Source organism: Phodopus roborovskii, unplaced genomic scaffold (genome assembly GCF_943737965.1).
Source record: "Phodopus roborovskii unplaced genomic scaffold, PHOROB, whole genome shotgun sequence".
NCBI classification, from domain to species: domain Eukaryota; kingdom Metazoa; phylum Chordata; class Mammalia; order Rodentia; family Cricetidae; genus Phodopus; species Phodopus roborovskii.
The window spans coordinates 4100895-4127526 of record NW_026126432.1 but is presented as its reverse complement, the minus strand read 5'-3'; the positions used below and the strand labels follow the sequence as shown (position 1 = coordinate 4127526).

At 37.2% G+C, this 26632-nt stretch overlaps 1 protein-coding gene across 2 annotated transcripts; it reads left to right on the top strand.

Moving 5' to 3' along the window:
* Positions 1 to 7844: 7844 nt before the first annotated feature.
* Positions 7845 to 26026, top strand: Plk4 (polo like kinase 4). 2 transcript variants are annotated; one of them, XM_051185686.1, is made up of 16 exons: positions 7845 to 8112; positions 8836 to 8931; positions 9663 to 9758; positions 9835 to 9949; positions 13363 to 14275; positions 15234 to 15334; positions 17905 to 18266; positions 19465 to 19569; positions 19867 to 19969; positions 20508 to 20657; positions 21125 to 21258; positions 21362 to 21453; positions 22006 to 22150; positions 22666 to 22794; positions 24015 to 24121; positions 25449 to 26026. In XM_051185686.1, exons 1-16 carry the CDS (start codon positions 8083 to 8085, stop codon positions 25549 to 25551), a joined length of 2781 nt encoding a protein of 926 aa, XP_051041643.1. In that variant the 5' UTR covers positions 7845 to 8082; the 3' UTR covers positions 25552 to 26026. The 2 variants fall into 2 exon arrangements, with proteins under 2 accessions (XP_051041643.1, XP_051041644.1); XM_051185687.1 differs by lacking the exon at positions 7845 to 8112 and having other exon boundaries at positions 9667 to 9758.
* Positions 26027 to 26632: the final 606 nt, after the last annotated feature.

Here is a 26632-nt window from a genome sequence, read left to right as displayed (position 1 = left end):
GTACCTATCAGTTACTTTTCATTTATATGATGAATATATGCATATAGGTACATTAAAAAAGAAAAAAAAAACATGGTTGTGAAGGGAGTATGTGACCACACAGAGATTTTATAGCTGCTTCTTGCTTAACACTTGCACTCATAAGGAACTGCTCCTCAGAAACCTGTTGAAAGTGGCAGAAACATCTCTCCTTGCACCTGAATGTCCAGCAGAGCCTCACATTTTTCATCCTGCTCTTAAGTAGTTTAATGTTTTAGTCAGATAAAACACATTTTTTGTAATTTCTCATTTAATAAGTTAAATATATCCAAGAATAATCTATACTTTTCTAACCAATTTGATGTGAATGTTAAAAGAACAAAAACAAAACCCTATTTATGGAATTTAAAGGAAGGCAAATGCATTCCCCTTAGTTTTGAGTAGCTCACCTGTAATATGCATTAAATTAGGAAATTCTAGATCTAAGACTTTTCAATACAAAAAGGTGCAATTTTAAAGAATAGCCAAAGCAGTGTTACCATTCCTTACATTATTAAAGAAGGGTAGGAAGCAAAGTTTCTTAGTATGGTTTAATTCTGAAAGTACGAATTATCTTTAAGAAGCCAACCCTTAAGCTAGGCAGTGGTGGTGCATGCCTTTAGTCCCAACACTCAGGAGACAAAGGCAGGTGGGTCTCTGAGTTTGAGGACAGCCTGCCTGGTCTACAAAGCAAGTTCCAGGACAGCCAGAGCTACACAGAGAAACTGTCTTGAACCCCCCCACCCCCAAAAAGAAATCAACCCTTAATAACCAATTATACTTTGTTTATACAAAGACTGTTAAATGGTACAAAAGAAAAAAAAATCATGTGCAAACACAAGGTGCAAGCACCCAGGAGTGCTTTGTCTTCAGAAGTAGTCTGAGCTCCTTCCTGACCACCCTGGGCTACACTGACTTCCTACCTTAAAAAACAAATTTGCTTTGATTTTTCTTTTCTTTTTCCTTTTTTAAATTTAAATTTGAAACAAGGTTGTTTTACATGTCAGTCTCAGTTCCCTCATCCTCCCATCCTCTCCTATCATCCCCATGCTTTGATTCTTTAGCAGTATACAGAATCCTTAAATTCTGAAAAACTACTAGAAACATTATATCAAATAGCTCAGGTGCTGGAATAACAGATGTCAGTTTTAAAACAGTAACCAGGTATTTGCTGTGAACAAATGAACTTTATTTGGGTGGGAGAGGGCAAGTTTTAGTGTGTTTGTGATTATTTCCTAACCAGACATCTTTAATTAAGGAGCTCAATACTCAGTTTAAAGATAGTAGTAAGCCAATCATGGTAGCAAATGCCTTTTATCCTAGCACTCCTGAGGCAGAGACAGACTGATCTCTGAGTTCAGGCCAGCCAGGTCTAGTGAACTCTACTAGACAACAATTAGCACATCTGTGACTTGTGAGAAATCCATCTGAAAAGATGAGAGACCTTGACAGAGTGACTGAATCAGTGTGACCTAAAATAGGTTGTTTAATTCTTATGCATTTGAAATGTAATGGTAACCCTTGAAACGATTCCAGAAGGAATTCCCATGTGATTTTGATAGCTGGAGGTTGATAACCCAGACAAATTAAGTCCTTTGTACTAATTTTATGTAACAGGTCTGGGGGTAGGGACACCTCTGGGGTAGAGAGGGCCTCACTAACATTCTTAATACTATGTAGATCCCTAAGCACCTCCAAAAATAAAGTGTTGTATTTTAGAAGGCTTAGAGATGAAACTTTAAATGAGCAGAAAAATAACTGTCAAGTTTTACAGTTTTACAGCAAAAACTTTATTTTAGCTATATACACTATGTGTGATATTTGACTGTATAAAAATGTAAAGAGATAATTGGTTGTTTTAATTGATATTTGAAGATGAAGATGTCTTACAAGAAACAGAGAGGTGCTCATAGAATTTAGTTTTAATAATTGTTACCCACTTTCTTCATGTCATACTTTTAACTTTAAATCTTTAACAAACCAATCATAAAGCAGCCAGGATCCCCTCACCCCCTTCCCCCCCCCTCCCCATGACACACTTCCTCCAACAAGACCATACATCCTAATCCTTCCAATTCTTCTAATCCTTAAACTGTTCCACCCCCTGGTGACTAAACATTCAAATATATGAGCCTATGGGGGCACTTCTCAAACAATCAAACACAGCTAAATTCTTAGTTATTTTAATCTGGAATATTAAGAATGTTAAAAATAAAACTGCTTCAAAGGAAAGTTGTGGTCAGCATTTTACAGCTGCAAAAGCTTCCTCACCTTCTGGATTGTTAAGAATGCATCTCAAATATTATTAAATAGTAACAGAAAAGGCATATTCATCAATATATTGAAACCAGGAGCTTTCAAATCAAGGAGTCAGAGAATAACTAAATCATGACCATCTTATATATGATACAGTCAAATTCATGGTAATAGAAAATAACACAACCCTTGCTTGGAATATGAAGCATTATCACCCAAGTCACAGGATGATTAAGGAAACATATGAGACCCTAAAATGTATATGCTATAAAGAGACAGTGAGATAAAACATGTCATAGATTGTATTATAGCATCTAAATAACATTTTCACAATCAATGGTATGTAAAGTGTCATTTAAATGGCCAGTGTTTCCAAATGCATTTCTCTTCTAAAATCTTGATTTTCCTTTAACCCCTCTTTCATGATATTAAAGGAGTGCATTTTGTCACTCTGATGATTAAATTAGCAAGTTTAGATAAGTTTAGGAGCGTCTCTCCCCTTATTTTTGAGGCTAGGTTCAGGCTAGCCTCCAACTTGTAACCCTCATGCCTCAGCCTCCAGTGCTGGAATTACAGGTGTGTGTCACCATGACCAGCCCTTTGTTTCCTTTTTTAATACCAAGTCTTACATTTAGGATTTAGGGCTCTTAATCCAAATGAAATAAGACAGATTATACATTTCCATATTTAACATCTCCAGTTTTAATAACACCACTGAATTGATTCTCCATCTTTTGGGTTATAAGTGATATGAAATAGTTCTGGACCAAAAGATGTCAGTTTGTCAGTGTTGTCAGTCAAGTGTGACAATAACAAGGATCATCAGAAAGGTCAAGAGCAGACACCTTTGATGCTTTCTGATTTAAAACAAGCAATGTACATCTTTCTAGGTATTACTATTTTTAGTCTCCTAAGTTTGTTCCTTCTGAGAAATTAAGTGAAAACACTTTTAAAATCATATGAGCCTGCTTAGACTAAAGATACTAAAAAGCAATTTTAAATTAAAAACTAGATACTCTTGTGTCTTGTGTCTTGTATGGGGTGTCTTAACACCAGGTGGTCACCTCTTAGATTTGGTAGGAAGAAGCCATTGTTACTTAACATCATCCTACACAGAAACAGTTTGTAAAGGAAGCTATACTAAATTGTTCAGTTCTGGTAAAATGGTATTCCAATCATCTTCACAACCATTATAACTATGTACAAAGTGACTCTATTCCAGTCATTCCTGTAAGATAACTTTTGACAGTTTAGTTCTTAGTAACTTTATTAGTTTCCTTCCTTTTAGAACTGTACATTTGATTTCTCAATTCTGTTTGCAATGCAGAAAATTATAATCAGATGTGACATGTCTATAAAAATAATTTTGTTTGACATAATAGACCATTACCTTCAATGAACAGACATAAGAATGGCTTTCAATGTCTACTGATAATATTCTACAAATATCATTTTGGAATATGACTTTGGTTCACAAATATATCCACAAAATGTTTGCATATGGAATGAGCAAAGCATATAAAACATTTCCTATGTATGTAAATTGCATCTTCATACTAGCAAACAAATAACAATTGAAAATAAATGCAATTCATTTTTGGATGTCAGTTCACATTGTCAAAAAGTCATGTAATAATAATAAATACACATTCTGCCTGCTCCTTGAACCCTGAATTTTGCACACCAGAGGTTTAATTTTCAAGTGTTGAACTCTACTCATTGCATTGCATGAAACACTAAGGACAGGTCACCAATTTATTTTAAAGAAATCTGCATAGCAATGAGAGTTTTTGAGTAACCTGGCAAGATTTGCAAACTTTCAGACACTTGATTCTGAAATCATATATGGTAATTTGTGAATGTTAGATGTGTTGATAGAAGGAAAGCTTTGGAAATTCTCAGTAGATTGAGAAGAACTTCTTCCTGGGTCCTTTGTTTATGACTTAATGCTCCTGGAATCATCAAGGTGGCTCAACCAATAAAAGCACTTGCTACATAAGCCTGAGGATCTGAGTCTATTCCCTAGATCCCATGATGGAAGGGGAGTTACCAATTATACATGGATGCACACATATAGTAAAATAAAGAATGCTGCTCCTTGGGCTGGGAAAATCACACACACACACACACACACACACACACACACACACACACACACACACACCAATAAAGGAACTGCTGCTCCTGGGGCTGGGGTGTATACTACAAATACAAGTCTGTGGATCTGGAGCACCCACTTTAAAAAAAAAAAAAAAAAGCTGGGGTTAGTAGTAGCACTTGCCACTAACCAAGGAAATGGTAATGAGATCCCTAGGGATTCATGACCCATCTAATTTAGCTATTTGGAAAGCTACAGGTTTAGTGAGAGACCATGTCTCAAAAAGCAAGATGAAGCCAGGTGTGGTGGTATACATCTTTAATTCCGGTACTTGGGAGGCAGGGAAAAGGAAGATCTCTGAGCTCAAGGCCAACCTGATCACATACCAAGCTAGTCAGGGCTACAGACCTTGTATCTATGTAAGCAAAGAAAAACCTAAATACCAATAACTAAGAGGTATCACACATTCGCCCATTTGAAGATGTGTGGCTTTCAGGAAGACCCAAAAGTGAACACATGAAGTTATGCTAAGAAAATACCTACCAAATGTGTTGATGTAAATATTTTGTTCCCCCTACATGAATAGTATAAATGAAAGATTTAGAATGTAAATGGTATGCTTTTATTATAGGTAATTTGATTATAGAAATATAACAGCTCTGACACAAGTTTCAGAACATAGAAGGTGAGTCCCATGGGAAATGATAGTGGAAGGCAATAAATACATAAAATAACAAAATGTGATTAGATATAATGGATTTATATCAATAGTCATGGACATTTTAGTAGACTCTGACAAACTTTAAATACACATGGGATATTTACAAAAGCAGTAAGACCTCGGAGTAAAGTACAGAATTTAGGCAACTGTGTAATTCACCTATGAAGCCAGACATGGTGGCAGCACTAAAAAGAAGAGTTGGAATTCAAGGCCAGCCTCTGAAGTATATAGCAAAACCCTATATAAAAAAAAGTTTTAATTGACTATTAAAACATTACAAAAGCTCCATATGCTCATGTGCTTGAAATTAAAATTCTAGAACATTAAATCATGTTGAAAATTAGAGAATGCTTCTATAAATGTAAACATTCCTTAAACTAAAACTGAACCCATTAAATTCCAGGTTTTTTTTTTAATGTGTAGTTACCATTGTATATGCAAATTACATGTTAATTATAAATATCTCTTCACACAAAAGTTTCTGCTCCAAATGGCAGACATATTTATCTTTGTTCTCAAGCAGCTCTGAGGATGTATAGCACATAATGAGATTAATAGGTTTTTGTTTTTAGATTTTGTTTTTGTAAAGAATATGTGATTAAGGGTTTGTATAAGTGTGATGCCCACAGAAGCCAGAAGATGGCATCAGAGACCCTGGATCTAAATTAACAACAGGAAGTGAGCTGACTACCATGAGTGCTGATAACCAAATGTGGTCCTCTCTAAGAGCAGCAGTTCTCAATCACTGCATCAAATCTCCAGCCCTACAGCTGGCCAAGTACTTGTAAAATAACAACGTGTTCATCTAACACAATGTGTGGCGACTGCCCTAAATTTGGTTTTCTCAAGGATACTTGAAAACACAAAAAGGACCTGAATGAGGACCACACTTATAAAGTACCTACTGCCCCTAGCTCCTATTCCTGTCTATAAATTACCCTTTGAGATCTGGGGTCATCTAAGAGGATCTCTGTTGGCAACAGAAAAGCTTTGATATCTTTCCAAATGAATTTTTTTATTTTGTTTTGTTTTGTTTCTCAAGACAGGGTTTCTCGTGGCTTTGGAGGCTGTCCTGGAACTCACTCTGTAGACCAGGCTGGTCTCACTCACAGAGATCCCCTTGCCTCTACCTCCCGAATGCTGGGACTAAAGGCATGCACCACCAATGACTGGCTTGCTTTGCTTTGTTTGTAATGTCAGTGTAACTGTAAACTCAGAAATACTATAGTGATACACTACAAATGCCTTATACACTTCCTTGGGCACACTTCCTAGTGATTTCAGGCAAATCTTGAGAGAGAAATGAGTATGAGGAGTAGCCAAAGGGAGGTGGAAATGATGGTGAATGTTCATTTGAGAATTCAAACCTGGCCTTAGAGTCATACAAGGGGCTAGAAAGATGGCTCAGTGTAGTTAAGGGCTCTTGCTTTTCTTGCAGAGGAACTGGGTTTGGTTCCCATGACCAGAATAGTAGCTCACAGCTGGTACTACAGTTCTAGGAAATCCAATACCCTCCAAAAGAATTTTTAAACTTTTTCTTTATCCAAATGAATCTTTTTCCTTGTCTCACTACTTGTCCTCAAGTCATTGGTATTTGAAGATAGAAATCTAGACCTGGTTGGGTAACACTATTAGGATTTCTCTTTAAAGGGGATAAAACACAGGTAGACTTTAAGATAACACACTACTTGGGGCCTTTAGAAAACAAGTCATTGTTTTTTATCTTTTTACATCTGACAAAAACAAACCCCTAAACTCACTAATACTTACTTGTAATTACTACTTTTCTACGTGTAAAGATCCTTACAACTACTCTTTCTTCAGAACATTTTTTTTTTTTTTTCAAGGAAACTTGTGTTGATTTCCTAGTCTAAGTTGCTCACATACAGCTCAGAATAAATTTTCGTGTTAAAGGGCTGGCCCCAAACTTAGGAGAAAACTTTACTACCTTAGTCTGCCGAGTGCTATGATTTCAGGAATGGGTCGCTATACCCAGCTTTTAATATCAGGGGGAGGGAAAGTGATGGGAGAGGAGGGACTGGAACTACATCTGTTTGATGAGTGTTATAATTGCGGGAATGAGTCCTATGCCCAGCTTTTAATATACCTGAGAGCATGCAGAGAGAAGGGGAGGCTAGGCTGGGAGAGGAAGGACTGTGCGGCTAAGCAAGCATTTTACTACTTAACTGTATCTCCAGCCGTTATTTTACTATGCAGCTCATTTTCTTAAATCACCATACACATTAATAGTTGTAAAGGAAAAACCACAACGGTGTACATGGAGGGTGCTCTAAGGAAGGCAATGGACTCAAGGTTTTTCGAGACTGGGTTTTTCTGTGTAGCCCTGGCTGTCCTAGAGCTCGCTCTGTCGACGAGGCTGAGCAACCTGCCTCCGCCTCCTGAGTGCTGCGATCAAAGATGTGCGCCACCATAGCCCGGCTGGACTTTTTTCCAGTTCTCTTTAGGTTAAGTCTAAACACAAAGTGTTTTAAAAGATTTTTAAAACAGAGCCCGGAGCGTGCAAGGAAAGCCCCCTAGTATTACGCTCTGTGCCTGGCTCCGAAACTGAATCATTCTTCGGGTCAAGACATTTCCAAACATTTTCGGCTACGATGGACGCTTCCGTCAGTCTCACACTGACCGCTTTCCCGCAAACTATTATCCACTTCCGGCGTAAAGCGCGGAGGCCCGGAATCCTCTCCTGCGCATGCGCGTCGCTCTCACCCTCTCAGAAGTGGCGAAATTGCTGACGTCACCGCCAGACTGGGTCGCTGAGAGACCGGCGGGAACTTTTCAAAATGGGAGCACCGAGGCGCCGCCCAGGCCTCAGGAGATACCGGGGGTACTTTTCGGTGGCGTTGGCGACGTCGTCAGCGGCGGCGGCATAGAGAAGGCAGCCTGATGGGCGCCAAGACCCGCTGGCTGCTCGGAGCGCTGCCTCGGAGGGACTGCGAGACGGCCGAGTCCGGGGCGCCGGAGGCCCGGGAACATGGCGGCGTGCATCGGGGAGAGGATCGAGGTGAGGCGGGCAGACGCGGAGCTGAGGGAAGGTCCGGCTGAGGCGAGCCCAGTGCTGGAGGGAAGGTCCGGCTGAGGCTTGGTACAGACACGGGTGAAGCGAGGCGGGCGGGCGCAGACTGAGCGACACCCTGTTCAAGGCGCTCACTGGTGCTCAGTGACCCACTATGACCCACTAGCAGCAGGCCAGGGCGCTGCTGCGGGCGAACAGTGGAGAGGCGGGCGGGCGCCAAGGTAGGACTGATGGTGGAGAGGCGGGCGGAGCGGCCCGCCCCTCGGAGCCACCCCTACCCCCGCCGGGGGTGCCTGGTACCCAACAGGTGTGTCTCCAGCTGTGGGCCCCGCCCGGTCCCCATCCCTTGGCGTCTGTTCTGCACTCCCGCCTCCAAAGCCGCGCTCAGGGAGCTGCTCTGCCTGCTCCTCCCCGGGGATGGCAGTTAGCCTGGCGGGAGCTGCGGCGGGAGCCTGGTACACGGGAGAAGGGGACCTAACTAACCAGCTCATTAGAGGAGTCAGTCTGGATCCTCACTGGAGCTCAGGAAAGTCCCGCGGAGCATCAAGATGCCATACACCCCAGACTCCTGCATTATCGAGGTCTGCTGGCTGCTTGAAACTTGTCATATTTCTGCTCTGGCCCATTTTACCAGATTTATTACAGTTCCTACCTAAGTTTCTTAATTTCTAGTTCTGAGAGTCATCACATATAATCTTTAATTTTTTTAAGGACTTTAAGGTTGGAAATCTACTTGGTAAAGGATCATTTGCTGGTGTCTACAGAGCTGAGTCCATTCATACCGGTTTGGAAGTTGCAATCAAAATGGTAAGAATGTATTAATGACCCTTTCTCCAGTATTTTGCAAGAAACTAGAGAGCATGCTATTAAAATGTCAGGGTCTAGTAGAGGCTGTACACACTGCCACCCTACTGTGTGTGTGTGTGTGTGTGTGTGTGTGTGTGTATACACTCAGGCATAATACATTGTATAGCCAAAAGATAGCATTGCTAAGTGCAGCAGCTGAACTTAAGGATATTTAGAGACCATTAACCTTGCTTAAATGAAGGTTTTATACTTTATTCGTGTTCCAGAGACTAGTACATTTTGTTACTATTAAGGTAAGTGGAAGAAGTCAGAACAATGTATTTATTTATGTGTGGCCATAATAATCCAAACTACCACTATTGTTGAGCATGGTGGTGCATGCCTGTAATCACAGCTCTGAGGAGTTGGAAAAAGATAATCAGAAGTCCAAAGCCAATCTCTATTATCACAAGAATGTATTGGATATACAAGGGTCAAACATAGAGAAGAGTAAGTTGACTTCAAAGACATAAAAAGACTTCAGACAATTGTAGATTGATGTTGGGCTTCTGTCTGGGCTTAGTAGGGGTATAATGTGTATATGTGTGTGTGTGTGTGTGTACACTCACACATAATACATTAAATAGCCAAAAGACAGCGTTGCTAAGTGCTTTCCTGTACCTTGCACAACGCCCTGGGTTCAAACCACAGGATCATTAAAATCAAATAAATCTGGCCTCTCTTATTTTTAGATAGATAAGAAAGCCATGTATAAAGCTGGAATGGTTCAGAGAGTCCAAAATGAGGTGAAAATACATTGCCAGTTGAAACACCCTTCTATTTTGGAGGTAAGATACAAGGTGTGTAGAAGTAGTTAAGAAAGCTTGATATTTGTATAATTAACTTCACCCTTTTCTGTTTTAGCTTTATAATTACTTTGAAGATAACAATTATGTATACCTGGTATTAGAAATGTGTCATAATGGAGAAATGAACAGGTATCTAAAGAACCGAATGAAACCTTTCTCAGAAAGTGAAGGTAGGTGTCTTTTGGGGGGTAAGGGTAGAGTTTTTCCCTTTTTTTTTTTTTTTTTTTTTTGTTTGGTTGGTTGGTTTTTTGTTTTGTTTGTTTGGTAAACACTTGGCTTTTGAAGTTGTTTTGAAAATGTGCTCTTTGTAATATTTAGTAAAACATTTGTTGTATGTTTTTGAGACAAGGTCACTCTATGTAGCTCTTGCTGTCCTGGATGGAATTCAATATATAAACCAGGCTGATCTTGAACTGACAGAGAGGCTCCCATGTTTGCCTCCCAAGTGTTGGGACTAAAGGTGTATGCCACTACATCAAGCTTGTGTGTGTGCACGTGAATTTTTATTTTACATGTATGAATGTTAACTGCATGTGTGTCTGTGTGCCACATGTGTGCCTGGTGCCCAAGGAGTGCAGAAAAAGGCTTTATATTCTCTGGAACTTGATTGTGAGCCACTGTTTGGATATTGGGAATCCAGGTCCTCTGAAGATCAGCCAAGACGCTTAACCACTGAACAGTCCTTTCAGCATCAACAATTTCTTTTTGTTGTAGTTGTTTTTAAGCCATTTGTATGAGTGTGCATCTATGTATAGGTATATGCATGTAGTTCATGCAAGTAGATGCCCATGTCCATGGAGGTTTAACAAGGAAGCTGGAAATAGAACTTGAGTCCTCTGTAAGAGCAGTATGTACTTTAAAAGCTGAGACACTTCTCCAGCCACAAATAAAACTATTTCAATTATTATTTAATCAAATTGTGTCCCGACAAAAGCTGATACTTATAAATCACATATCACATTAGAGAGAGGAATTTGTTGGCCTTCTGTTCTCCAAAACACATTTTCATTTAAATCATTGGTAATAATTTACTGTATATCCTTTCAAATCTAGAAAACTACTTATGTGTTTGATGACTAAAGTTTCCAAATAAATGTTGAGAGCACTGTGCTGGAAATCCTTTAGCTTATTGTTCAACTTTTAAAAGCTTGGAGTAATTCAACTTCCCCGTGTAATATATCTTTACAATAGAGATTTAAATGGACATAGTAACAAAGGTTTTCCAAACTTAATATTTTTCTGTGAAATACAAAAGGAATTTCAACTAATCCCCTCACTTTTCAAATCAGATAAGGTCCATATATTGTGAATCTACTTTAGATGTTTTTCCCCCAAGCTATGACTGATTTTGATATTGTAGATAGAGCTAAGAAACAAGGCTAATGATAGGTTTTTGTTATGTGGTGTTATGGTCAGAGATCAGCTCTGGGGAGTTGACTCTCTCCTTGTATCATGTGGATTCCCGATATAAAACTCAGCTCATCAAACTTGGTAGTAAGCACCTTTACCTGCTGAACCATCACACTGGCCTGATAGAGCTTTATACATTTAAATCTCTTTGAAATAGTTGTTAACTTGTGCTATATTGTAGAAATGTTGATAAGCTTTCTCTCAAATTCCATTGATAAAGGTTTATTCTGAGGGCTGGATAGATGGCTCAGTTTTTAAGAGCACTAACTGCTCTTCTTAGAGGACCCTGGTTCAACATCCAGCACCCAAATGACAGCTCATAACTGTCACAGTTCTAGGTCCAGAGGACCCTATACCCATGTTAAAACACCAGTACACATAAAATAATACAAATTTTTTTTAAGAATTTTATTCTGTGGAAATAATACAAATGGGGAATCCATACACATAGATGGTAGATGGTAGTTTCTGTTTTTCAGACTTCTTTGAAAGATTTTTTTTTTAAAATAAAGGCTTTATTGACTAGATAAAATTTATTAAAAAAAAATAAATAAATTCTCTTAGCCTGAATTAAACTTAAAAACTTACATGCAACCAAAGATGTATCTCCTTCCCACCAACAGAGTTTAAGACAAAGATGGAAAGAAAATACCTGCAAAATGTATGACTATAGGGTTGAAGCTATAATTTAGTGTTTGCATGTTTATTCAACATGCATGTACAAGGCCCTAGGTTCCTTATTTTCTACTTACAAATTTGCATGTGTACATTGTCTATAACTAAAACATTCATGTTGAAAAATCAGATGTGCGTCTAAAAGGGAAAGGATAATCAAATAAGAAACTAGAGTGTATGGAGCAGAATATTCATAGAGGAGAAAGCTCAAATAACCAATAAACATGAATAAATACAGACTTAATAGTAGTCATGAGAGTGCTAACCAAAATAACTAAGGACCATTTTCACACAGTGAATTGAGACTATTTGATGTTAATAGGTAATATATTAAATTAAATATTAAATAAAAATTAAATATTAAAAGGCTGACTTGCCGCTGGGCGGTGGTGCCACATGCCTTTAATCCCAGCACTTGGGAGGCAGAGGCAGGTGGACTTCAGTGAGTTCAAGACCAGCCTGATCTACAAGAGCTAGTTCTAGGACAGCTTCCAAAGCCATAAAGAAACCCTGTCTGGGAAAAAAAAAAAAAAAAAGAGGCTAACTTGCTAAGGTATGATGAAACTGACTAATTTTCATATCTCTAAATATATATGTATAGAATATATATACCATAATGCATAAAAACTCAGAGAACATGTATACAGAAAGTAAACATGCACAAGAATGTTTATTCCTATATTATTTGTAATCTTGAAATATCAGAAATTATACAAATGTTAAAAAGCAATTAATAAAGATCAATGATATTAGAGAAATAACTTTAAGATGTACACTGAAGAAAGGTAATAAAACTACTTTTATACCATTTTTTAATAGTTTAAAAACATTTATAATATGTATATAGTTTTATTGTAAGCATGCAGAAAATACTAAGGAATATATTAAATGTTTACAGTGGAGGTGTGTAAAGTTCTTGCCATGCAAGTGTGAGAACTGGGGTCTGGTCCCATGAAAATGCTTGGATGGGTGTGGCAGCTTATCATACTTGGCACTCAGTAACTAAAAATAAGATTTGCCCTAGCAACTGATATGTTTATGCCTTATTTATATGATTTTAAATAATTTTCTTTAAAGCTTATATATTCATGTATTTTATGTAGATGACAGTTCTGAATTCATGCACACCAGAAGGAAGAATCTGATCCCATTACAGATGGTTGTGAGCCACCACGTGGTTCTGGAAATTGAATTCAGAACTTTTAGAAGAGCAGTCACATGTTCTTCACAGAGCCATCTCTCCAGCCCCTAAATAATTTTCTTAAATTTTATGGCTATCTGGTTACCCTGGTTACCGTACATACTCTGAACTGATGTAAAATCTGGCTTCCCTTAGCTCATAAATTAGAAAAGGCAAAGAGTAAAAGGAGTGGATATCTAGCATATCACTAGAGTGATGTTTTAGTTGGTTAATCTAAACTAGGTTTTATCGTGTATTCTAAACTGGATTGTCTATAACTTTTGAATTGTTAAGTTATGTTTTTTTCTATCTTCACAGCTAGGCAATTCATGCATCAGATCATCACAGGAATGTTGTATCTTCATTCTCATGGCATATTACACCGGGACCTCACACTCTCTAACATCTTACTTACACGTAATATGAACATAAAAATTGCTGACTTTGGACTAGCAACACAATTGAAAATGCCACATGAAAAGCACTACACACTCTGTGGAACTCCTAATTATATTTCACCAGAAATTGCAACTCGAAGTGCACATGGACTTGAATCTGATATTTGGTCGTTGGGCTGTATGTTTTATACATTACTTATTGGAAGACCACCTTTTGACACTGATACAGTCAAGAATACATTGAATAAAGTAGTATTGGCAGATTATGAAATGCCAACCTTTTTGTCACGAGAGGCCCAGGACCTTATCCACCAGTTACTTCGTAGAAATCCTGCAGATCGGTTAAGTCTGTCTTCTGTGTTGGACCATCCTTTTATGTCACGAAATCCTTCAACAAAAAGTAAAGACTTGACTGTAGAGGATTCAATGGATAGTGGGCATGCCACAATTTCCACAACAATCACAGCTTCTTCCAGTACCAGTTTGAGTGGTAGTTTACTTGACAGAAGAAGACTTTTGATTGGTCAGTCACTTCCAAGTAAAATTACGGTATTTCCAAAAAATAAGAATTTAAGTGACTTTTCTTCAGGAGATGGAAGCAATTTTTGTACACATTGGGGAAACCCAGACCAAGAAACTAATAATAGGGGACGGGGAAGAGTAATTGAAGATGCAGAAGAAAGGCCGCATTCTCGATACCTTCGAAGAGCTCATTCCTCGGATAGGTCCAGCACTTCTAATCAGTTTCGAGCAAAAACACAGTCAATAGAACGATGTCATTCAGTAGAAATGCTTTCAAAGCCCAGAAGATCCCTGGATGAAAATGAAGAGAGGTATTTACCCACAAACAGCAATATCAATTTTTAATTTCCTTAAAAACAAAACCAGTTTGTAATCTTTACCAAGATCTGATGATGACCAAGCAGTGTAGGGTTAATTCTTTCAAAGGCATTTTGATAAACATTGTATTAGCACAGACTCAAAGCTGCAAACAAAGTGGGGTTATAGAATAGAATTAGAATTAAAATTTTGAGCCAAGCATGGTAGTACATATTCCTAGAAGAACATGGGAAGGAAGCACTGGTAGAAGGATCATGCAGCTGAATCCAGTCTGTGTGACAGCAAGTTCTAGGGTAGTCTTTTCTTTCAAACCAAAAAAGGCTTTTATGCTATTATCGGTTAATGTCTCTTAAAAGTGCAATATAGGCTGGTTAGATAGAGCTCAGAGGGAAAACAGTGGGTTAACATGCATAGTGCCTTCATGTCAATCCTCAGCACTGCAAATAAAAGTGAATATGTTCATAAATGTGTTTAAACCTTTAGATGTGTTATTTTGAGTAGATCTAACACAACTTATCATTTATTGAGACAAGTCTGATCCCTAAATTAGTGATAGTAACTGCATGTAGAGGGAAGCTGAGGGTGAATGAGGAGTAGCTGTGATACTGTTTCTTATAGGAGCACTAAATTTTGGTGCTTAATTGGGCTTTTGTATGTGATCTTTTAATGTTTGAATTACAAATTTCTAAAAAGATAGTAGACATACAGTGATGCCATTATAGTGCCATGGCATTTTGGCATAGGAATTTTAGAGACCACTGTTTTCTGTAATTTTAAAATTTCAGTTATTTAAATCTCTTCTAGGGTTTCTGCTTTAAAATGTTTAGGGACTGGGAATTCTGTCATAGAACATATATTCAGTGTGTACATACATATGTACCCCTAGGTTCTGTCCCCAGCTCATTCTTCCCCAATAATTGCTTTATGGGATTTTTTTTTTTTCCCCTTTAGTTCCAATCATCATTGTCTAGGAAAAACTCCTTTTCCATTTGTAGACCAGACACCTCAGATGGAAATGGTACAACAATGGTTTGGGAATCTGCAAATGAATGGTAAGTTTTTTGTTTCCTTTTTCTTTCTTTTTTGAGACGGGATTTCTCTGTATTGCTTTGGAACCTGTCTTGGAACTAGCTCTGTAGACCAGGCTGGCCTCAAACTCACCTAGATCCGCATGCCTCTGCCTAGGGATTAAAGTGCTGGGATTAAAGGCATGTGCCACTACACTTGAGTGGTAAGATTTTAATGGAGCATTTAATTAAAATTTAATGACCTGGAACCGGAACTTGCCAAACATTGCAGTTTTCTGCTTATATCTAAGAAAACAGTTCCAATGAAACATATTCTAGAAATTTCAATGAAACATTCTAATAATAAACCGTTAATATTTTTGAATATTTAAGCTACTCTCCTTAATATTCATTGTGTATGATTAGTTTATTACACTTACATTACATATATGAAGAAAGCTATTTATGCATGAGCAAATAGAACACAACTCAGTTTGCACTACTGCTCTGTGATCATATAGAATAAGGTTTCTTTGGTAGTTCTGGCTCAGGCTGGACCTTGAAGCCCGTTCTGGTGATGGCCTGTGCTAAAAACTGCTGTTATCAATGCCTATGAAGTAATCAAAGGATGCCTGACTTTACTTGTGAGAAGCTGATGTGAGAATTTTAGTTTGCCAATAGTTCCTCATACTGAAATACACAGCTACTAAAATCCAAACATTTAAGCAGCTGGCCCTAGGTCATTATTAAGAATGTGGAGATTAAGTGTCCCCCATTAATGAACAACATTCACAGAAGGTGGGTGGGAAATAGTGGTGGGAAAAGAGAATTAAAAGGCAGCATCTGGAGGAGGAGATCATCTTTCACCATTGTGTTGTTTGGAGTGTGAGATAATAGCTCTCATTAGGCAGAGTTGTTATGCCCTGTCAAGAGGAGTCTGTTTTCCTTCTCAAGAAATATGTATGATTTTCAGAAGTCTCAAAGGGAATCAGTCCGACCATATATATTTATTAGTTTGTTTTTTTAAACTACAAAACTGCCCTGTACATTAGCCTTGCAGTCTTGTACTTATTTACGGTTATTTTTATTTAGTAATATGAGCTATTCTGAGATGGAGAAATAACCTCTCTATATAATAAATACAGTCATTATGCTCCAATTTAAAATATTTTACTTGATAGAAAATATTTTCCCTTATATTGAGAATGCGAGGACAAAAAGCTTTAGTCATTTAAGATAAAATTGTGTTAAAAATTCAGAGAGTTTAATACTGGGAGGCTAGACTTCTATACAATTGATCATTTAAGGCCTTAAAAAGAAAAATACCATCAGGATATGGTGGCCTGTTCCTTTAATTACACAACTTGGGAGGCTGAGGCACAGGGACCATGACTTCAAGAGTAGCTAGGCCATATAAGTGAGACCCTGTCTCAAAAAAAAGAAATAAGACAATTAAGATTTACCATAGAGAGTTTTATGTAGTTGTTTATTTAAGACCCTTTTAGAAATGGGAACTCTAGGGCTAGAGAGATGACTCAATGGTTAAGAACACTCGATGCTTTTCCCAGAAGATCCAAGTTCAGTTCCCAGTACCCACAGCAGCTGCCTTACAGTCACTTGTAACTGAGGTTTAGGAGACCTGATAGTCAGCACTGCATGTACATAGTAGTGCACATATACAGAAAAGAACACATGCACACACACATACACACACACAAAAACAAAACCTTTAAAAGGTCAACTCTGAAACCATGTGAAATATCAATATATAGAATTCTATGAGAGCTTTTAAATATATGGGTACAGATACATTTGTAATATTAGAGATACTAAAGGTCACTACCTTGGTTTTAGTTTCACATTTTCTAAGTAGAGATTGATAAACATTCCCTATACTAAGAAAATTTACTATTTTTTTCTTCTATAGACTGGAAATTCTTCTCAGAAACCCTTCTGACCAACATTGACTTGTTTTAGAATAAGTAATTTGGTTTTGCTTTGATTAAAATTGATTTCTCCAGGCAGTGGTGGCACATGCCTTTAATCCCAGCACTTAGGAGGTAAAAGCAGGCAGATATTAGTTCTAAGGATACTAAAAGTTTTCCTTCAACCTGGCTTTAAATGTTCCTTTAATTACTTTTTGTCCTTATTTATTAAGAGCTCATTTTCTTAATAGCTTTCTAAAAAGAAATCTTTATATATTTAAGATATATAATGTTATAAATAGTAAAACAGTTACTGTGGAAGAAATTAGCATATCTGTCATCTCAATGTAATTCCACAATTCCCCCATTGGTAAACAACAGCTACAATTTACTGATTTAAAGAGAGTTCTAAGTATAATGCACAAATGTTTATAATTGACTTTTTCTATTGTTTTAAAAGGTGCTATTTAGAGTCAATGTATGGTGTAGCATGCTTTTAATCCTAGCATTTGGGAGCCCAAGGCAGGCCCATCTGTTGAATTCAAGGTCAGCCTGCCTAGTAAGTTCTAGGACAATCAGGGCTACATAGAAAGAGCCTGTCTTCAACCCCCAATACCCCCACCAAAATGCTACTATAATCAGCACATTATGCTACATTTTACTCAACTGCTTTTTAAATGTATATTTTAGCTCGTTTGGGAGAAACGAATGAGCACAACACCACTAGCCCAAGCAGAGATTTCCAGGGCTATCCAGATTCACGGGACATGTTAAGAAATGCTTGGACTGATAGAAGAGCCAGCAAGAACACTGATACTTCTGCTAATCTTCATCATGTAAACCAGCTGAGTACGACAAAGTACATGACTGCACATCACAGTAAACCTGAGATCATGCAACAGAAGATGGCCTTACATCCTCGTTCTGAACAAAGCAAGAATAGGAGTATGGAGTCAACACTGGGTCACCAGAGCCCTTCCTTACGAAGCATTACATCTCCTTTGATTGCTCACAGATTAAAACCAATCAGACAAAAAACTAAAAAGGCTGTGGTAAGTCAATTATTTTTTCTAATTAACTATTTGATGTTTTCCTTGCAATACAATTCTTAAATGTGATCTCTTTTTTTTGTTTGTTTGTTTGTTTTTGTTTTCTATATCGTCTTTGGAATCCAAGATACTATATAAACTTAACATTTAAGGAAAAAGTGGGTATTCACAGAAAAATAGCCTTTCCTTTCCTCTGGTTTAGATAGGTAGTATTTGGGTTTTGTTGTGTGTGTTTTAAGAGTTTCCAATAGGCAATCCAGGCCAGCTGTTGATCTGTGCTCCTATTGTCTCCGCCTCATTGATGCTGTGATTGTAGGTGTGAACCACCACCCTGGGGTCCTCTAGCTTTTGAAAATGGCAAGTTGATTCTGATGTTTGTAACTTTGAAGTTAGTGATTTGTTTTTTAAAAATATATTTATTTTGATTTTGTGTTTGAGTGTTTTATCCACATGTATGTAATGTATGTATGGGCACTACGTGCTTGCCTGGTGCCCAGGGAGTCCAGAAAAGGGCATTAAGTTCCTTGGCATTGGAGTTACAATCAGTTATGAGCAAACATAGATTCTGGGAAATGAACCAAGAGTAACAAATGCTCTTAACCACTACACTACCTCTCCATCTCCTAAATTATTTATATTTAAAAGGCAGCTAAATGAAAATATTTTAAAATAATACTGGCTACATGCTATGTTAAATTCTTTATTTACACCTCCAGCTGGTGATTTTCTATATTTAATTTTGTTTCAAATCAAGAGTAAGTTAGAAAATACAACTTTTAAAAAAGGACAACTAAAATTAAAGTAATATGCATTTCTGAGTTTAAAATTTACTGAGCATATGTGAAGATGAAATAATTTCTTTGTGATTCCATCTTGATCCTGTTTGTTCTTTGTTTCCCATGTCATCTAGTCTTGCCTTTGTTCCCCCCCATCCCCAATTGTTTTCAGAGTCCTTGTTCTCCACCCTACCTTCTGCTTGCTTTCTACTCATTGGTTAGCATTTCACACTTAATTACACAGTCTCACCTTTATACCTTCTGGCTCACAACTGTACCCAAGTATAGTCTCTGTTCTAGACTGCCAAAGTGAAGCAGCAGTTGGATTTTGTTATTTCTGCTATGGTTGGGTACTTTTCCCTCTTAAGTATTATGTGCCAGAAGTGTTCTTAAAAAACAAATTATTGATTTTTCTGTTTCTCTAGGTGAGCATCCTAGATTCAGAGGAAGTATGTGTGGAGCTTCTAAAAGAATGTACATCTGAAGGACATGTGAAAGAAGTTCTTCAGATATCCAGTGACGGGACTATGGTAGTGTACCAATTTTATTCATTTGCAATTTTAGATGTGACTTTAAACATTCAGCATTGAATTCTTTATACAATATGTATTGAGTCTGTATCTTTGGAATTCATGAACTGAAAAATAATAATTATAACTAGTAATAAAATTAAAACTTTACGTTAGGATACTTTATTACTTTTAGAAACTATCTCAATATTTTTTTAAATTAATGTTTAACATAGAACCTTGTATACTTTTTGGAAACAAAGGATAATACTTAAAAGCATATAACTACAACTTTCATTTATTTATTTTTTTAATCAGATCACTGTTTATTACCCAAATGATGAAAGAGGCTTTCCTCTTTCTGATAGACCACCCTTGCCTACTGACAAGATCAGTAGATACAGCTTTGACAATTTACCAGGTATGTACATTTTCAGGAGATGGAATGAGATAATAGATTTATATACACATAGATTCTGTATGTGTGGTTGTGGTAAGTTGTAACTTCCTTGGCTTTAGTCTGGCTGCTGATCATATTCATGTACTGGGAAGATCTGGTGTATCTTACTACTCCACATCCTATTGTTCTTATATGCTGCCACAAACCTCTTAAGTGAAAATTAGCTCTGAAGTATTAGTAACATCAGAGCTATATATAGCCTGTGCTTTTGTTTAGTTATTGTTCTATGTAGAATCATCTAAATTTTCAACATGGAGTATCTAGTTTTTCACACTTGAAATCACTGCAGTAATATATTAAAATAATTTATAATTGTTGGTAACCAACTATGTACTGCGTAAGCCCCTAGAAGCTTTGATTTGGAGAAATAATTACTTAATAGTTTTAACTTTCAAAACCAAGAAAGTTGTCCAACCTTTCCAGGAATAAGAATGCAGATACAACTGTATGTTTAGTCAATTCTTTCTTTCTTAATATTACATATATTTTTCTTCTTTAGAGAAATACTGGCGGAAATATCAGTATGCTTCCAGATTTATTCAGCTCGTAAGGTCTAAAACTCCCAAAATCACTTATTTTACAAGATATGCTAAATGTGTTTTGATGGAGAATTCTCCTGGTGCTGATTTTGAGGTTTGGTTTTATGATGGTGAGTATACTACATGTGATCTGGTTTTTAATGGCTGTACACCCCACAGTTTATCTGTAATATATGAGATATCTAGTCCTATTCTCTGCTTAGCTTGGCATAAACTGCATGAAAAACAATATCCATATCTTATTTGAAACACAAATGGACAGGTTTAACAGACAGTCTCTTTGAGCTTTCTCTGGAGTTGATTTGTCTTTAACCATCTCTCTTCATTAAAGGGTCCCATGTACACATCACAGCACATGGTTATAGTATCCCTGCTATCCTGTATGAACTTGGTGCAGCCCGATCAGACACATGCTGAAAAGGGAAAATGATGCCTTAACATTTGTTGGATACTTGGAGTGCTGTTTTACAAACAATCAATAAATGATATAAATAACTTTTCTGACAGCCATGAACTAGTATAATAATGAATTAAATATAGGAATAGTAATAAAAGAATGGTTTCTGCTTATTTTCAGGAGCCAAAATACACAAAACAGAAGATTTAATTCACGTGATTGAAAAAACTGGTAAATCATATACTTTAAAAAATGAAAGTGAAATTGTAAGCTTGAAAGAGGAAATGAAAATATATATGGACCATGCTAATGAGGTAAGTACCTGTTTCTCATCCAGTTAACAGTCACATTGTAAAGCAGTGAACTGTTGACAGAAAGCAGTGAACTATTGACAGAAAGCAATCTTCTCTGTAATAGGGTCACCGTGTCTGCTTGGCACTCGAATCTGTAATCTCAGAAGAGGAAAAGAGAAACAGGAGCTGTTCATTCTTCCCAATAATTATAGGAAGGTAAAAGCTTAATATTCCTAACTATGACTAAAATGTTTAAGATACAGTTTAGTCATTTCATTGTAAATGATGTTAAGAATTGCACCATGGTGATACACTCCATAATCCTGGCACCTACATAGTAGAGGCCACCTACCTCAAAACAAGGGCCAGTGAGATGGCTCACTGGATAATAAAGGTGCTTGTTGTGCAAGCTTAACAACCTAAGTTTGATCCCTGAAACCTAAATAAAACTGAGAGAACTTACTCCAAAGGTCATTCTTCCACCTCCAGACACTCCAGGGCATGTATGTAACTACATATCCACAACATTCACACAGATATACATAATAAATAAAATTTAAATTTAAAAACTTAACTAGCCAGATGTGGTGGCACATACCTTTAATTTAGGCACTGGAGTGGCAGAGCCAAATGGATCTCTGAGTTCAAAGCCAACCTGGTCTACATAGTGAAACCCTTTGTCAAACACACTCACACAAACTAATTTTTAGTTGTCTATATATTGAAAAACTTTAGGGAACTATAGCGGGACATTTTTTTTTCCTTCAGAAAACCTGGTAATACTAGTTCACCTAAAGCTTTATCGCCACCGCCTGTGGACCCAAGCTACTCAAAGGGAGAGCAAGCATCACTGAGCAGATCGAGCATGAATAATGCGGCATTTCCAACACAGGCACCAGTACACAACCCTTCTGTAAGTAAATATTCATTCCATGATGAGTGCCTGGTGTCCTTACATAAAGTGAAGGTGTGAATTGGGAGTACAGCTCAGTTGTAAAATATATGCTGAATATGTGTTCATGGGTTAGATCCCAGCACCACTCAGAAAAATAAATAAAACATCACCTACTTATGTGGGCTTCATTGAGCTATTTTGCCATATGTCTACTTTGCACACGCTATCAGCTACCTTGTGGTCATGGTTAAGTAATTATATAAATGTTCTAGTATGTATACGTATGTGTTCACACATGTGCATTCTCTAACCAGCTATGAAAAATAAGGGGAAAGAAATTTGCTAAAATGAAAATGAATCATGATTTGGCCTTTTCTTTATTTAGTTTGAATGTATGGTTGATATTTTAATTTTAGAATTTTTGTTTTATGAAAATTCTGTTTTAAAAATCATGAAGCAATCTCACTTTCACTAAAGCTGGCTTATGAATGTGCTAAGATCTTCCTCTCCCTTACTGTTTGTACTGTTTGTAGACTGCTATAGCTGAAGGACTTGGTCACACAGCCACTGCCACAGGATCAAGTTTCTCGTCTTCAAGTCTTCCTAAATCAGCGCAGCTTTTGAAATCTGTTTTTGTGAAAAATGTTGGTTGGGCTACACAGGTGAGACATTTTTGAAAAAGACAGTTACGCACTGTAGACCTCTTGTTTTTTTGTTTTTTTTTTTTTTTCTTTTTTCTTCATTAATTAAACTATTACCCAATAATACAAATTATTTTAGCAACTTCTCTTTCCTGAGAAGTTTTAAAATATACTTTCTGCATAGGCTATATTCCTAAGCTTTTTAAAAATTGGTATATATCATATATCAGAAAGCTGCCGATGTTGATGTCAGGTTCCCACAATGTGAATGTCATGATAATGGTTTGCAGAGTAGAGGATGATGTCTAGGACAGTTGAAATGGCAGAAATAAAATCAATGTTGAATTCTAATTTACAAAATTTCATGTCAGTGTATATAACTTTACATTGTGTATGTTATCAGAAGATTTGAAGTGGAAATTTTGGAGTGTGGCTCATGTATTTTTACTTGACAATTAAGTAAAAATTCACTCTAGTACTTCATGGGGCCTGTAGGCATTTGTTGAGAATACTTCCTGTGTGGTTCTGTGTTTCTCGCATACATTGTCCAGTTTGTCCCCTAAACTAAGCTGATAGAACTTATGCTAGTTGCTCTTTTCTCACCTATACCACCTGCCTACCCATTCGTAGTAGCACAAAGACAAGTTTAGTAACTAAGAGATAACACAGGAGCTTTTATCATTTTTTCAGTCCTGTCTTAGGAAAAATACTACATGAAAAAAAACCAAACTACTTAAATAACCTAGTAGATGTTTGTGAGAAACCAAATTTATTGAGTCATTTTAATATTATGATGCCTTAACCACTAGTGGGATAATCTGAAGAAGAAAAAGAAAAAGAGTATTTCCAGTGCTAAGATCATTATAAACCCAAATTTGTAGTTATTGAGATAGTTGTTTTTAAAGCTGTATTGGGTCTGGGTATATTCGCACATGCATAGAATTCCGGTATTTAGAAGGTAGAAGCAATAGTGAAATCGATGCATGTCTGGGCTATATAGTAAGTGAGACCCTGTCTTAAAAATAAAATGTGGCCTTTAATCCCAGCACTAGGGAGGCAGAGGCAGGTGGATCTCTGAATTTGAGGTCAGCCTGAGCTACAGAGCAAGTTCTAGGACAGCCAGAGTTACACAGAAAAACCATGTCTTGAAACTACCCCCCCCACCTCACCCTTGCCAAACAAACAAAAAAAAACTTCATTGTGCCTTGTATGTACATTTTCTATGCTTCTTGCTTTTCTAGCTAACTAGTGGAGCTGTGTGGGTTCAGTTTAATGATGGGTCACAGCTGGTTGTCCAAGCAGGAGTATCTTCTATCAGTTACACATCACCAGATGGTCAGACAACTAGGTAAGGTCTTAAAGCACTGGGTGGGATTCAATGCTTACTCTCATTTTGCTTTCTCTGTACTTTGAAATAAGTGGCTTGATAAAGCTTAGTATTTTGACAGTTTTTATTTACACTATTCATAATCAACTCAAGTGGTAGGATTTCTTTGAATTTCATTGACTAACCTGACTAGGTTGACTTTTTCAGAATGAACTTAATGAAAGTTACTTGATACAAATTTTTTCTTTTTTACTTAAAAGAACATGGGCCATGTATACCTTTAATTCTAGCACTTGGGAGGCAGAGGCAGGTGAATCTCTTTTGAGTTCAAAGCTAGCCAGTTCTACCTAAAGACATCAAGGCTCAAAAAACACACAAAGGACATGGAAGACTGTAGAGATGGCCCAGGCTTAAGTTCTTGCTTTGCAAGCAGGAGAGCTTCAGTTCAGAGCCCTGGCACCCATGAAAAAGGGAAGGCATTGTACACTGATAACACAAGCACTGGGGAACTGGGGACAAGAGGATCCTTAACACACTGGCTACCCAATCTAGTCAGATAGGGGAGCTTCAGTTTCAGTGAGAAACCCTGTCTGAAGTGATTAAGGAAGACATCTAACCCTGACCTCTGGCTGGATGTGGTGGTACACAGACCCTTAGTAGGAGCTGGAGATCCTTGGCTACATAGCAACCAACCTGGGTTATATAAGAGACCTGTCTCAAAAAAGTCTAAAGTAAAGTAGCTAAATAAACTTGGTTATTTTTCTAAAACAAAAGTTATGTCCCATCTTTTAAAAGATTTTGTTTGTTTTTCTTTTTCGAGACAGGGTTTCTCTGTAAAGCAGTCCTGGGTGTCCTGGAACTCACTCTGTAGATCAGGCTGGCCTGGAACTCACAGAGTTCCGCCTGCCTCTGCCACTCAAGTGCTAGGATTAGAGGTGTGCATCACCACTGCCCAGCTTGAAAGACTTTTTAAAAACTTGTTTATTTGTGGTAGGTATTGAACCTTGTGAATGCATTGCAAGCCTTCTAACAGAACATTACCACCCAGCACTGACAGTTTTGAAGGCAAACCACTAGTCCTAACTAGTCTCTGAGTGCTCAACCAATCACAGATCAAAAATATTTATTAAAAAAAAAATACAATGGTTGTACTGAGATACAAACCTATCAAACAAAACAAGTGTTTTTGAAAGAAACAAATTGGATGCACTTCATTTGAATTTGGAATCCTAGTAAGTGTATTATTTTCTTGACGTAACTCTTGTCATTAAAGAATTACTGAGACATGTGCTTTTGATACTCTCTTAAGGTCCAAGTAATGCAGTTTGTTTGTTTTTGCTTCATTTAGGTATGGAGAAAATGAAAAATTACCAGAATACATCAAACAGAAATTACAGTGTCTCTCTTCCATCCTTGTCATGTTTTCTAATCCAACTCCTAGTTTTCGTTAATTAACGTCCTTTCAGATGTCTTTATTTAATAAATGACTTTTTGGTTGGCTTTCAAGTAAAGTGAGATTTGTTTTTAATTTACTATAACTTCAGAAAGCCTTTCTATTAAACAGAATTTTAATCTTTATCATAAAAAATATATATGCTAAGAAAACAAAATAGAATAAAATTTCCATTACCAAATATAGTGGTTATAAAATAAACTAAGACATCTGATTTTGCTCGAAGTACTTAATTGCTTAAACTTTCTGTGTTCATGTTTGTACTGAGCTATATTGTGTGCGGTGTGTTTGCTTTTTTTTGTTCTGTACTAGTAAGATATTGAGAATCATGGACAAAACATGCTATAATTTTGAAGTTTTGAATATGTAAATAATGTACTTATAAGCAATATGTAAACATGTATATTTTATATTTATTTTTGTAGCACTTGTGTCTGATAAAATATTTCTGCAAATACATTTTATAAAATAAACACCTTGGTAAGTTTACTTTTTATTTATTTAGTTGTATACTAAATTATTTTAAAATAGTTTACTATATCTTAAGTTTTTGCTGTTCAGGAGGAGCCCCCCTGTTTAATGTTTTGAGACTGGGTTTAACCCACAGGCTGACTTTTCTATCTTTTGTCACTCCTACCTTCCCTCTGCTGGGAGTTCCTGCATTGCCCCAAGAGAGAAGAGGGTACTGGGCAGACAGACACGGGACCTGAAGGGAGCTTGGGTGATAAAGAGACTGGCTGCTAGGCAGTCACTCAGAGAAAATGCCTATTTGGGCAGAGGAAAGATATTAACCTTCACAGGCCTCTCTGCCTTGCTACATCAAGAGGGAGGGAACCTTGTTAGCAGTCCCTACTGTGCCCTTTATAGGCACCTTTTATAAGAAGTTTTATTTCACCCTCCGAGATCGGAAGGGGGTCAGGTACTCTGGGTCTGAGTTATAGGAAGTTGTGAGCCACTGTGTTGCTTCCGAGTCCACCATAAGAGCAGTGAGCACTCTAAATCTCTGGACCACATTAAATTGTGAAGTTTTAATCTACTAAGGTTTATCATTTCACTTATATTGAGATTTGCTCTACTAT